At 41.1% G+C, this 13,330-nt stretch overlaps 2 protein-coding genes and 1 pseudogene across 2 annotated transcripts; 2 read left to right on the plus strand and 1 right to left on the minus strand.

Moving 5' to 3' along the window:
* Positions 1 to 4,083: 4,083 nt before the first annotated feature.
* On the plus strand, positions 4,084 to 5,545 carry LOC110509405 (uncharacterized; annotated as a pseudogene).
* A 733-nt stretch (positions 5,546 to 6,278) lies between these two features.
* Positions 6,279 to 9,253, plus strand: LOC110509963 (uncharacterized). The gene is made up of 3 exons (XM_021591203.3): positions 6,279 to 6,627; positions 7,275 to 7,835; positions 8,012 to 9,253. Exons 2-3 carry the CDS (start codon positions 7,308 to 7,310, stop codon positions 8,351 to 8,353), a joined length of 870 nt encoding a protein of 289 aa, XP_021446878.1. The 5' UTR covers positions 6,279 to 6,627; positions 7,275 to 7,307; the 3' UTR covers positions 8,354 to 9,253.
* On the minus strand, positions 8,596 to 11,876 carry LOC110509964 (bcl2-associated agonist of cell death). Its single transcript, XM_021591204.3, has 4 exons — positions 11,309 to 11,876; positions 10,523 to 10,646; positions 10,135 to 10,361; positions 8,596 to 9,867 (listed from the first exon to the last, which is right to left on the minus strand). The coding sequence occupies exons 2-4, from the start codon at positions 10,635 to 10,637 to the stop codon at positions 9,766 to 9,768; spliced, it is 444 nt and encodes a 147-aa protein (XP_021446879.1). The 5' UTR covers positions 10,638 to 10,646; positions 11,309 to 11,876; the 3' UTR covers positions 8,596 to 9,765.
* Between the last annotated feature and the right edge of the window lie 1,454 nt (positions 11,877 to 13,330).

The raw sequence follows: 13,330 nt of genomic DNA on the forward strand, positions 1-13,330 counted from the left end.
TGCTTGTGCTCTTCAGTTGTTTAATCTGTTTTATATACAGTTGAAGTCAGAAGTTTACATTAACTCATTTTTCAACCACTCCATACATTTCTTGTGCACAAACTATAGTTTTGGCAAGTCGGTTAGGACATCTACTTTGTGCATGACACAAGTAATTTTTCCAACAATTGTTAACAGACTACTATAACAGATTATTTCACTTATAAATTCACTGTATCATAATTCCAGTGGGTCATAAGTTTACATACACTAAGTTGACTGTACCTTTTTAAACAGCTTGGAAAATTCCAGAAAATTATGTTATGACTTTAGAAACTTCTGATAGGCTAATTGACGTCAATTGGAGGGGTTCCTGTGGACGTATTTCAAGGCCTACCTTCAACCTCGGTGCCTCTTTGCTTGACATCATGGGGAAATCCACAAAGACCTCAGAAAAAAAATGGTAGACCTCCACAAGTCTGGTTCATCCTTGGGACCAATTTCCAAACGCCTGAAGGTACCACGTTCATCTGTTCAAACAATAGTACGCAAGTATAAACACCATGAGACCACAGCCGTCATACCGCTCAGGAAGGAGATGCGTTCTGTCTCCTAGAGACTAACATACTTTGGTGAGAAAAATGTAAATCAATCTCAGAACAACAGCGAAGGACCTTGTGAAGATGCTGGAGGAAACGGGTACAAAAGTATCTATATCCACAGTAAAACGAGTCCTATATCAACATGACCTGAAAGGCCACTCAGCAAGGAAGAAGCCACTGCTCCAAAACCACCATAAAAAAGCCAGGCTACAGTTTGCAACTGCACATGGGGACAAAGATCATATTTTTTGGAGAAATGTCCTCTGGCCTGATGAAACAAAAATAGAACTGTTTGGCCATAATGACCATCATTATGTTTGGAGAGAAAAAAGAGGGAGGCTTGCAAGCCGAAGAACACCATCCCAACCGTGAAGCACGGGGGTGGCAGCATCATGTTTTGGGGGTGCTTTGCTGCAGGAGGGACTGGTGCACTTCACAAAATAGATGGCATTATGAGGAAGGACAATTTTGTGGATATATTTAAGCAACATCTCAACACATCAGTCAGGAAGTTAACGCTTTGTTGCAAATGGGTCTTCCAAATGGACAATGACCCCAAGCATACTTTCATAGTTGTGGCAAACTGGCTTAAGGACAAAGTCAAGGTATTGGAGTGGCCATCACAAAGCCCTTACCTCAATTCTATAGAAAATGTGTGGGCAGAACTGAAAAAGCGTGTGCGAGCAAGGAGGCCTACAGACCTGACTCTGTTACACCAGCTTTGCCAGGAGGAATGGGACAAAATTCACCCAACTTATTGTGGGAAGCTTGTGGAAGGCTACCTGAAACATTAATTTAAAGGCAATGCTACCAAATACTAATTGAGTGTATGTTAACTTCTGACCCACTGGGAATGTGATGAAAGAAAAAAAAGCTGAAATAAATTCTCTCAACTATTTCACATTTTTAAAATAAAGTGGTCATCCTAACTGATCGAAGACAGGGAATTTTTACTAGGATTAAATGTCAGGAATTGTGAAAAACTGAGTTTAAATGTATTTAGTTAAGGTGTACGTAAACTTCCGACTTCAACTGTAAGTCATGGATGGGAAGGAACTCCAGCCTGCTTAATTTGCCCACATATTGCTGACGAATGAAGAAAATGCACTGAACAATTGCACTTGTTTATGAGTGAGACTAATTATTTTCACTTTATTGCAGATCTTTTGCTACAGTATAGAGATCCTATTTTTGACATTTCCATCTGCAAAGTTCAGAACGTTTCTCTTCACGAAATAACACCCCAGGACTGGTGAAAGCTAGCCTAATGATGGGGCTTCTTCATATTGCTTTTTCATACCTGTAAAATATTTTACAGTGCTGTTGAAAAATAAGAGTAAGAACTTTACATTGAGAAACTTATGGAGTCACTACATGTGGCTTTCACTCCTCCACTACTGTTTTTCTGCACTGATCTGAAAGTGCATGCTCCAAGTAAATAGAAGAAAATCACATCACGTAAGCCTGCTGATCATTTATACAGTCGTGGCCAAAAGTTTTGAGAATGACACAAATATTAATTTTCACAAAGTCTGCTGCCTCAGTTTGTATGATGGCAATTTGCATATACTCCAGAATGTTATGAAGAGTGATCCGATGATTTGCAATTAATTGCAAAGTCCCTCTTTGCCATGCAAATGAACTGAATCGCCAAAAAACATTTCCACTGCATTTCAGCCCTGCCACAAAATGACCAGGTGTGAGTGTTGACAAGGACAAGGCTTGAGATCACTCTGTCATGCTGATTGAGTTGGAATAACAGACTGGAAGCTTCAAAAGGAGGATAGTGCTTGGAATCATTGTTCTTCCTCTGTCAACCATGATTGCCTGCAAGGAAACACGTGCCGTCATCATTGCTTTGCACAAAAAGGGCTTCACAGGTAAGGATATTGCTGCCAGTAAGATTACACCTAAATCGACTATTTATCGGATCATCAAGAACTTCAAGGAGAGCGGTTCAGTTGTTGTGAAGAAGGCTTCAGAGCGCCCAAGAAAGTCCAGCAAACTCCAGGAATGTCTCCTAAAGTTGATTTAGCTGCGGGATCGGGGCACCACCAGTACAGAGATCGCTCAGGAATGGCAGCAGGCAGGTGTGTGCATCTGCACGCACAGTGAGGCAAAGACTTTTGGAGGATGTCCGGTGTCAAGAAGGGCAGCAAAGAAGCCACTTCTCTCCAGGAAAAACATCAGGGACAGACTGATATTCTGCAAAAGGTACAGGGATTGGACTGCTGAGGACAGGGGGAAAGTCATTTTCTCTGATGAATCCCGTTTCCGATTGTTTGGGGCATCTGGAATACAGCTTATCCGGAGAAGACCAGGTGAGCGCTACCATCAGTCCTGTGTCATGCCAACAGTAAAGCATCCTGAGACCATTCATGTGTTGGGTTGCCTCTCAGCCAAGGGAGGGGGCTCCCTTATTCACAGACATGAATAAAGAATGGTACCAACACATCCTCCGAGAGCAACTTCTCCCAACCATCCAGGAACAGTTTGGTGACGAACAATGCCTTTTCCAGCATGATGGAGCATCACAAGGTGATAACTAAGTGGCTCGGGGAACAAAACATTGATATTTTGTGTCCATGGCCAGGAAACTCCCCAGACCTTAATCCCATTGAGAACTTGTGGTCAATCATCAAAAGGCGGGTGGACAAACAAAAACCCACAAATTCTGACAAACTCCAAGCATTGATTATGCAAGAATGGGCTGCCATCAGTTAGGATGTGGCCCAGAAGTTAATTGACAGCATGCCAGGGGGGATTGCAGAGGTCTTGAAAAAGAAGGGTCAACACTGCAAATATTGACTCGTTGCATCAACTTCATGTAATTGTCAATAAAAAGCCTTTGCCACTTATGAAATGCTTGTAATTATACTTCAGTATTCCATATCTGGCCGTGATTGAAAGTCCAATAGGGTGTCGCACAATTGGCCCAGCGTCGTCCGGGTCTGTCCGGGGTAGGCCGTCATTGTAAATAAGAATTTGTTGTTAACTGACTTGCCTAGTTAAATAAAATACGCAGCCGTACACAACAAACGTTGCCCTTCCTAGTTATCCAGCTCGCTTTAGTGCCAGCTGCCGCTAGCTTGCTGCCTGGCTATCGTAATTTGTTGTCAGTGGGAAGTAGGGCTGTGATGAAGCCATCAAAGTACATACCTACGTAACCCAACCTACACGGTGATATTTAAGTTCATTTGTACAGAAATAGACGAAAGCAGCCAGCTAGCAGCTGACGATTTTAGCTTGCTAGCTAGCCTGCTGCTGGCAGCTATCTCGCTAGTTGTGACTAGTAGCTAGCTAAACCCCACATCCACTAACAACATTATCTAACTAGGCTACATCTACTAAGGTATTTATATTTGGTCAGAAAGGCACACTTTATTTTGTGGAATGTAACTAGCTCGCTAGATATTTCAATTGGCTGTCTTTTTGTAACTTATCAGTCACTAACGTTAGCTAAATATACTAGCCAGTTAACGTTAAATAGCCTGGCTGTAACATGCTAGTTAAACCCCAAAAGCCCACACTGCCTGAGAACCCCAGAATTCCCATTTACTCTAACGATTCCAATGAGGTGTTAATGTCCTAATTAATTTTTTGTTTTAGACCGGTTGAGTGCTGAAGAAGTGTCATCCTGTAAACTTGAAACACCCCTTATGTGCAACAGCTAAGTCAATACTGTCTTTTTAGCTACCATACTAAAAGGGTGAATATATTTGCTGGAAATGTGAACTCCCCAACCACAGAGCCAGAACTGCGTACCCTATTTGAGAAGTATAGTCCGGTATTGGACTGTGACAATCTGAAAAACTATGGCTTTGTGCACATGAATGAGGAGGCAGCCCAGAAGGCAGTGGTAGAACTCCATGAGCTCAATGGGGCGCGAATCACAGTGGGGTTTGCCACAACGAAGGTCCGCAATGCCACAAAGATCTATGTAGGGAATGTCCCTGAGGGGACCACAGCTGATAAGACCGCTCTTCCAGCCGTTTGGTAAGGTGGTAGAGTGTGACACTGTGAAGAACTTGGCCTTTGTGCACATGCAGAAAGAAAATGAGGCCGATGGGGCCATTTCTCAGTTAAACCACTCTAAACTGGAGGGCCAAAAGATCTTTGTGTCCATCTCCCGCAACAATCAATCCAGAAATGGCAGAGGGGATGACTACCCTCCCCCACCTCATCACTATCCACTTCACCCACACCACGCTCCTCACTACCTCCCCGCTCGAGCGCCACACAGTGACTACTACCCATCTCGTGGTCGCCTTCCACCCCCTCCTAGGGCCTATTACGATCGTGACCTATATGAGAGGAGTGTCTGCCATGACCCATACTCTTCCTCTTACTTTGAGCAGGATCCTTATGAGCGACGGCTTCCCCCACTCCCTCAGCGGCCACTTTCTCCCCCACTTACTTCCTGTTATTACCAGGAGCGCAGCCCCCTGGCTAACCGCCACACCCTGTTGCTCTCACCTTCCTCTGCCAGCTATGTGCGAAGTGGTGCTCGGTGAGATTTTGTTGGTGGCATTTTGTCTGTGCCCCCTCCTTCCTCTATGTTCTGGGCTCAGGCTTTGATAATGATGATTACTTTGGGGAGAATTACTCCAATGGTTTTGGTAGCGGTTACTAAGGGCTATTTTTTAAAAGGGAAGATTTACTATATGAGTGCACAGAGGTTTTTTGAAGCTGGTTGTAATCGTATATTATATAGAAAAATGGGAAATAGGGACAATACTGTACATTCATAATTCTTACTTAGTCAAACATCACACTTAATTGATTTTGACTAGTTTTTGTTTATTTATGATGGAAGAAACGCCAGCCTTCACAGCAGTCTATGAATAATTGTATTGAGTGTTTGATTGGTAACAGATTTGTAGACTTGAGGTGGAAGGCTAGTGTCTCAATGTCTGTTAATATTATATTTTGGACTTTTGGAGTTTAGGATTTTCTGGTGTAGTATAGGAGTTATGTTTTGTGTAGTAGACCCTATATTGAGTGGATGGCTCTGCCTAAAAGTCCTGAAATACTACTCTCTAAGACATATTTTTATTTGTCCCCTAAAAATAACCCCCTTCCCTCAGGTTTTTGTCATTCGCCCCAATTCAAAGATTGGGGGTGTTGAACGACAAACCAAACACACCGCAACAGCTGACCGAGCTCATCTCCTCTGAAGGCCTTGCCACGTTCAACGCAGCATCATACGATCGGTTCATCGACTAAATAAAAAGATAACCACCGAAAAACCGTTGCACCGCCATAGTCACACAGCTTGTTACTATTTACTATTTACTATTTCACATGATGCATATATTAACTAATCACCCGCTTTCTGTTGCGTTTTGTTTTTGTATAACGTGACGTGGATGTAATCCAAAATAAAATAGACATCTACGCCTATAGACTTTCCTGATTGTACGCTTCTCGGCATTTTGCTAATGTTAAAATGCTGTTAATTTGAATGGGAACAAACAAGGAGCTATTTTGAATTACTTATTTCGAATTCATCATTACGGTTGTTGAAACGTTGGACAAATTTGAATTGTTTTGATAAGAAATATTTGTCATTTAGCAGCTTAAATAAAATGTCGACCTCTCACTCTGATCCCATCGATTTTTTGTTTAATACATTTTTTGTTGACTATCTTTACAAACTGATTATGGAATAATATTCCGGTGGCGATTGTATAAATTGTTCAGCAGTCTTATGGCTTGGGGGTAGAAGCTGTAGAGGAGCCTTTTGGTCCTAGACTTGGCGTTCCATTACCTCTTGCCATGCGGTAGCAGAGAAATCATCTGCTCTATAGTGAAAGTGTCATTCATGTGGCCTGTGTGTTATTTTTATACAGAGGTAGTTGACGAAGAGGAAGGAAGCCACTTTAGACGATCTATTAAAATGCGTCCACAGTTCATCTGGTGATGTGCGCGAAGAAAGTAGGGAACCCATAAAATACTTTCGGACATAACCAACTTCGCTCAGATCCTACTACGTGTGTTCGTGTACCGTACCATCTAAACATAACAACACGTGGTCATCGTTCAAGTAAGTTGTCTGTCTCTAAAGAAAGTAAACGTATGAGAAGCAAAACATGACACTATGTCAGAAATATGATAGTATTTTGCAGTCACTGAAATGGTCTGAATTTGGTCTAATAGCTAGCAATTTCCTGTCAAATTCAGTTCCATCATGGCGCGAATATTGTGGTACCCCAGCCAGTTAAATGAATTGAGCCCTCTTCTGCTCAACAAAATACATTTAAAAGCTTGGCAATGTAGACTTGTCTTGAAGTACTATTCCACTAGTTTCAAGTTGTAGTTATTAGTCGTATGTACGGGATACACATAATATAACGTTATATACTGTCCAACGAAATGCTTGCAGGTTTCTTCTCGACAATGCAATAAGAAATAATAACAAAGATAAGTATACGACAAAGTAAAATGCTCAGTACAATATAATATTTTTAGCATCAGTATCACACAGGAAGGCACAATTTATAGTCCGATATTTACACGTATTTTGGGGAAGGGGATTTGTGAGGAAGTGTTTTAAATTGTGCAGTATTTAGCGAGCAATCATACGGGACTGGTAGTAGCAGTTGTGATGTGTGTGTGTGTGTAGCATGATTGTATAGGTAGGTCTGTGTGTGGCTAATGGTTAAACCACAATGTCCATATTTTTTTTTACAGCCCAGTACTCCCCAGCCCTTCCATCTGGCGTTGATGTCTTCCCCCCTGCCCTCCTTTAGACTGAATACCGGGGCTCAGATGCCCCTCCTGGGCCTAGGAACATACAGGCTGCAAGGTAAGCAAATGCACTTGAGTGTTGACGCTGCACTCGGAGAAGGGTATCGTGCCTTTGACACTGCTGCGGTGTACGGCAATGAAGCAGACTTGGGCCATGCCCTGTTGGACCTGATGCCCAAACACAACCTGACCAGAGCAGACATCTTTCTCATCAGTAAGCTGTCCCCAGCGGACATGGGCTCGAAGGCCAGAGAGGGCTGTGCTCGTAGCCTGGAGAGGCTGGGGCTAGGGGGATACATTGACTTGTACCTCATCCACTGGCCTGGAACTGAGGGTCTGGAACCAGAAGATGAGAGGAATGCACAGCATCGAGCCCACAGCTGGACTGTCATGGAGGAGCTATATGCCAATGGGATGCTCAGAGCAATTGGGGTCTCAAACTACTCTCCAAGGCACCTGATAGAGCTGCTGGAGACCTGCAGGGTGCGCCCTGCCGTGCTGCAGGTACATTAATGTCCTCATGATTTGTTGAAGTGGTTTTATATTTCAAATTTGACACATACCGAATAGACCATAGTTTAAATCTATTCGAATTTAGCTTAGCCAAGGGCACAGCTGCTGTTTGTATCTGGCCTGGGATTTTAACTCTCATTTATTATATATTTTTTACCATTCTGCAGGTGGAGTTCCATCCTAGACTGACACAGAAGAAGCTGAGGGTCATTTGCAGGGACTCGGGAGTCTGCTTCCAGGCGTATTCATCTCTGGGGAAAGGTGCCCTGTTGTTGGAACCAGAAGTTGTTGCTATGGCGGAGGGGCATGGCAGAACTCCCTCCCAGGTGCTCTTGAGGTGGGCCATTCAGCAGGGTGTGGCTGTGTTACCCAGGTCCGCACGGCCCAAGAGGGTGAGAGAAAATGGGCAGGTGTTTGACTTTGACCTGGATGAAGGGGGAATGGAGAGACTGTCTGACATGGACAGTGGAACAAGATTCTGCAAAAGAGATCCCACTAGTGTGGTCTAGAGGAGAGAGCCCCACAACAATATACTTGATCAGTCATAGAACAATGTGTTAAATGTAATTCTGAACTACAAACAAACCTATAATGAAATGTAACGTTTCATTTACCATGTTTAAGTCATAGTTCCTTGATTCTTGAACAAATGTTAGGCCAATCGGTTAGTTTAAATAAAGACCTATCCTAATGCATGTTAAAATGCTTAATATGAATTACTTCAACAAACATGCAAAAAACAATAGTCACATTTTAATAAGCAATGTTCAAACATTTAATCTGTTACGTAACATAACAAATATTTACAAATAGTTATACAGTTGTTTTTTTATGAAAAAGATAAATATAAAAATGTTGAGCCACACACAAATTTTCAAGTAGAATATCAGTTTTAACTGATGGCAGTGGACGACTCCTACTATTGTTTATACATCAGATTGCCATATACACACATATTTCTTCAACTGAATGCTTAACAGTATTCCAAATATTTGCATATAAGGCAGTTGAGAAGGCTGCATATGGCCTGGATTGTAAATATTTACATACCGGTATACACACTATACAATTGAAAAAATATACGAAATCAATTAAAGACTATTGCAAATGAAGGAAGATAATGAAATGTAAAGCATCTAAGTTTAAGAGCAATACCAAAATAAACTTAGTGTATCAGTTAAGTATGTATGAAGATAATTGAACATCTACTTTTACGTTTTTGGCAATACCCTGACTTGAAATAGGTGCCTGTCCATCTAAGTCTACGTAAATCTACTCATTCTATCGCACACTGGAGTTACATGCGCCTATGTCAAGTCAGAATGCACTAAAGTTTTTGGAGACAAAGGCATTTAATAGGCTAGCATAGGTGGGGGGGGGGTCTGTATAATAAAACGTTTTGTACACCATACCCGTCTTGTAATTATTGTTGTCACAGATCAGTTGTTCTTTCACAGGTTTCATATTTAATCATTCAAGTATATTTACATTTAGTTTATTTCAAAACATTAGTTATTAGCCTACACTTTGAAATTCATACTTACAAATGTAGAAACATTTCATAGAACAATTTGACATTTCTCTGCAAATATGTTTATAAATATGTAATTGGCACAAGAGATTGTCGCTTTTTAATGACTGCATTTCTTCGAAAATGCATTTATTATGCACTGAATAACTTTTTGGTAATATTGCAACATATTTTCAATATGCAATGCATTTTTGCATAACGTTTGATTTGATTGTACAAAAAGGTCACATTTGAATTGGTGATATTCTCCAAAGACATACTGTAATTTAAGCAAAAGTATGCCTATGAGATGTGAATATTTCAGGTGTGGTCCAGTCATTATGGAAATGTGTATGAGCTCCTTTATGCCTTGGCTGGGTCTCTGAAAGAAGTGCGTACTGTATTGGTTTCTCACTCCCTGCCTTCTGCCTCCTTTGGACTCCAGAGGAAAGAGAACCATCCTCGGGAGACTTTCTGCTTGCCTCCTCCTGGGCTAATCCCTCTCTTGGGCTCCTGGGCAGGGAAATGGATTGAAAGGTCAACTCTATACATTTTTATGTAAAGCAGCCTTTACTGCAATCACTGTCAATTAGTGATACTCTGATAAATAATCTTCCCACTGTATATAAACTATGCTTAGATCTGTGGAGTCCATTCATGTAGCTAAGGATAAAGTCACATATTACACATTTACTATACATGTATATAGAAAATGGGAATGAGTGTCTGCCTTGTCCCCAATCTTTCAATTGTACACTCCTCTGCCAGCCCACATCTTACCCCTTTGTCGAGCCAGGTGTCAAATTCATCACTCATCCTCCTCAGCTGGCAGCCATATTTCTTTGCAGCCCACAGTGCAGGAGGAGCAGACTGTGATCGGCCTCGGAATGAAGCCCCATCACCCCCGCCATCCTCAGTAGGAGTCATCACATCCTGAAACTCTGTGTCTTCCCTTTTTCCAACCTGGGAGCACACCTGGGACTCTGAGTAGAGCCGGACTCGCTCACCTGTGTCAGTGAGTGGGAAGGGGGGAATTAAGACATGTTTAGATGTATTTATACCTGAAGAGATTCACACATGTATCCAAACTGAGTATGAATGTATTTGCACATGATATTCCATATCCAGGCATGATAGGTTTGAGGGCAAATGCAAGTTTGATTCTGACCTGGTCTTGGTCTGTTGCTCATTGTAGTTGAGACATGGAGCTGAAATTCAGAGTTGTGTGTGGTTCCTGAGTGGTCAGACTCACATTCATCCACACAATCATGTATGTGGTCCATTGTAAATACCTGAAGAGAAATGGGCCATCCACAGTGAATTATTTTAATTAATTACGATCCCCATTAGCTGACGCCAATGGTTATATTTGTTTTTTGAAACCAGGTTTGCAGTTCACTTGCGCTATATTAGATGGAAGGGAGTTCCATGCACTCATGGCTCTGTGTAATACTGTACATTTCCTTGAATTTGTTCTGGACCTGAAAAGAACCCTGGTGACATGTCTGGTGGGGTAAGTGTGTGTGTAAATTGACTATGCAAACTATTTGGAATTTCCAACACATTGTTTCTTATAACAACAAGAAGTGATGCAGTCAGTCTTTCCTCAATTCTTAGCCAAGAGAGACTAGTGTTGCTCATAACCATATGTATCTACTGTAAGGAATAGTGTGGCTCATAACCATCTACTAAGGAGAAGGTTACTCTTACCACAGCAGGCTGTTGGTAAAATCACTATACATGTATTTTATTTATTTGTAGGAATGAAATATTTTCAGTATATTCAGCTAGAACTTACCCAAGGTAAAATCACTATACATGTATTTTATTTAATAATAGGAATTAAACATTTTCAGTATATTCAGCTAGAACTTACCCAAGGTAAAATCACTATACATGTATTTTATTTAATAATAGGAATGACATATTTTCAGTATATTCAGCTAGAACTTACCCAAGGTGTCCTGACGACTTGCAAGAGGGTGGTTATAGGTTGACTCTATTTTGGCTATCCTCTTCTTCTTCTGTCAATGTTAAACTGGGCTTTGGAAGTGATGCTATTTCTGTTTCTCCAAAACCCAGTCGGTGTTGATTTCCTCTCATTGCAAGTGGCACACCCAAATAGAAACAGTAACGGTCTAGCTAGTAACGTTATTGCTTTGTGTGCCACCGGGAGCCTTGTATGATCAAATGTTCAAAATAAACCTTCGTAGCTAGCTCACATCTTCTGTTCTTAAAGATTGTCTTCACTAACTCAATTTCAATCGACGAGTTTATCAAATTCTTACTGAAATGTCTTGACATATGGTAGGCGGTCTCGAGTACCCAATGCTGTTGTTGTCTTCCGTCGTCTTGTACAGTAGCACCTCTTCGCCCAATAGGCTGACACTGGCACGCAGAACAAGCCAATAAGCGCGCGCTGCTAGGGCTTTTTCAATGGCTATCTTGTCAAAACGTCACTGTTGCGAAACGGGTATGGAACACAGTTGTATAAGTGGGTATGGAACAGTTGTATAAAGTATGGAAAGCCGAATGGTTCGTGCAGTCTCGTGACTTGTTTACCGTTTCGCCCATCCCCGCGCGCACAATTGACTAAAGCTTATTATTGATATTGGGTAGTGTCAGTATTAGGTTAGTGATTCATTGGTGTGTAGTGGCGGACATTTAGATTAGCTCATAAATAACCACACTATTACATTAGGTAGAGCAATTTGCCAATGCCCTGTATATTTGTTCCTCTGTAATTTAGTCACACTTTCACTTGAGATAATGTGTACTTTATCTGAGATATCACCCCTAATGATTTTTCATTTGTTGGAAGCAGTACAATATTCTGGCCATGATAACAGACCTGTAATGAGGGACATCACATCAACATGAGGTAGCCTATGCTTTTTTTATGTCGCCACAGCAATTATGTACATGGTGCCTTCAGAAACTATCCACACCGCCTGATTTATTCCACATTTTGTTGTTACAGCCTGAATTCAACATCAAGAAAAAACAAATATTTAATATCACCCATCCACACACACCCCATAATGACAAAGTGAACACGTTTTAGAAATTTTAGCAAATGTTTTGAAAATGAAATACAGAAATATCTGATTTACATAAGTATTCACACCCCAGAATCAGCTTTGGAGCAATTACAGCCGTGAATCTTTCTGGGTAAATCTCTAAGAGCTTTGCACACCTAGATTGTACAATATTTGGCCATTATTATTTAAAATGTTATGTCAAATTGGTTGTTGATCATTGATAGACAATAATTTTCAAGTCCTGACATATTTTCAAGCAGATTTAAGTCAAAACTGTTACTTGGCCAATCAGGAACATTCACTGTCTTCTTGGTAAGTAACTCTGGTGTAGATTTTGCCTTGTGTTTTAGGATATTGTCCTGCTGAAAGGTGAATTAATCTCCCGGTGTCTGGTGGAAAGCAGACTGAACCAGGTTTTCCTCTAGGATTTTGCCTGTGCTCCATTCTGTTTTAACACTTTGTATTCATGGCAAAACATTAATTGCTTTGCCACATTTTTTGCAGTGTTACTTCAGTACCTTGTAAACAGGATGCATGTTTTGGAAACATTTTATTCAGTACAGGTTTCCTTCCTTTCACTCTGTCAATTAGGTTAGTATTGTGGAGTAACTTCAATGTTGTTGATCCATCCTTAGAGTTTAATGGCTGTGATAGGAGAAAACAAACTGTTTTAAAGTCACTGTTGGCCTCATGGTGAAATCCCTGAATGGTTTCCTTCCTCTCCAGCAACTGAGTTAGGAAGGACACCTGTATTTTTTTAGTGACCTGGTGTATTGATAGTAATAAACCATCCAAAGTGTACTTAATAACTTCACCATGCTCAAAGGGATATTTAATATCAGCTTTTTTTTTTTTTTACCGATCTACCAATTCTTTGGGAGCCATTGGAAAACCTCCCTGGTCTTTGTGTTTGAAATTTTAATGTGGTTTGTGTG

Source organism: Oncorhynchus mykiss, chromosome 29 (assembly GCF_057628025.1).
Source record: "Oncorhynchus mykiss isolate SJ-2025 chromosome 29, ASM5762802v1, whole genome shotgun sequence".
Classification (NCBI taxonomy): Eukaryota; Metazoa; Chordata; class Actinopteri; order Salmoniformes; family Salmonidae; genus Oncorhynchus; species Oncorhynchus mykiss.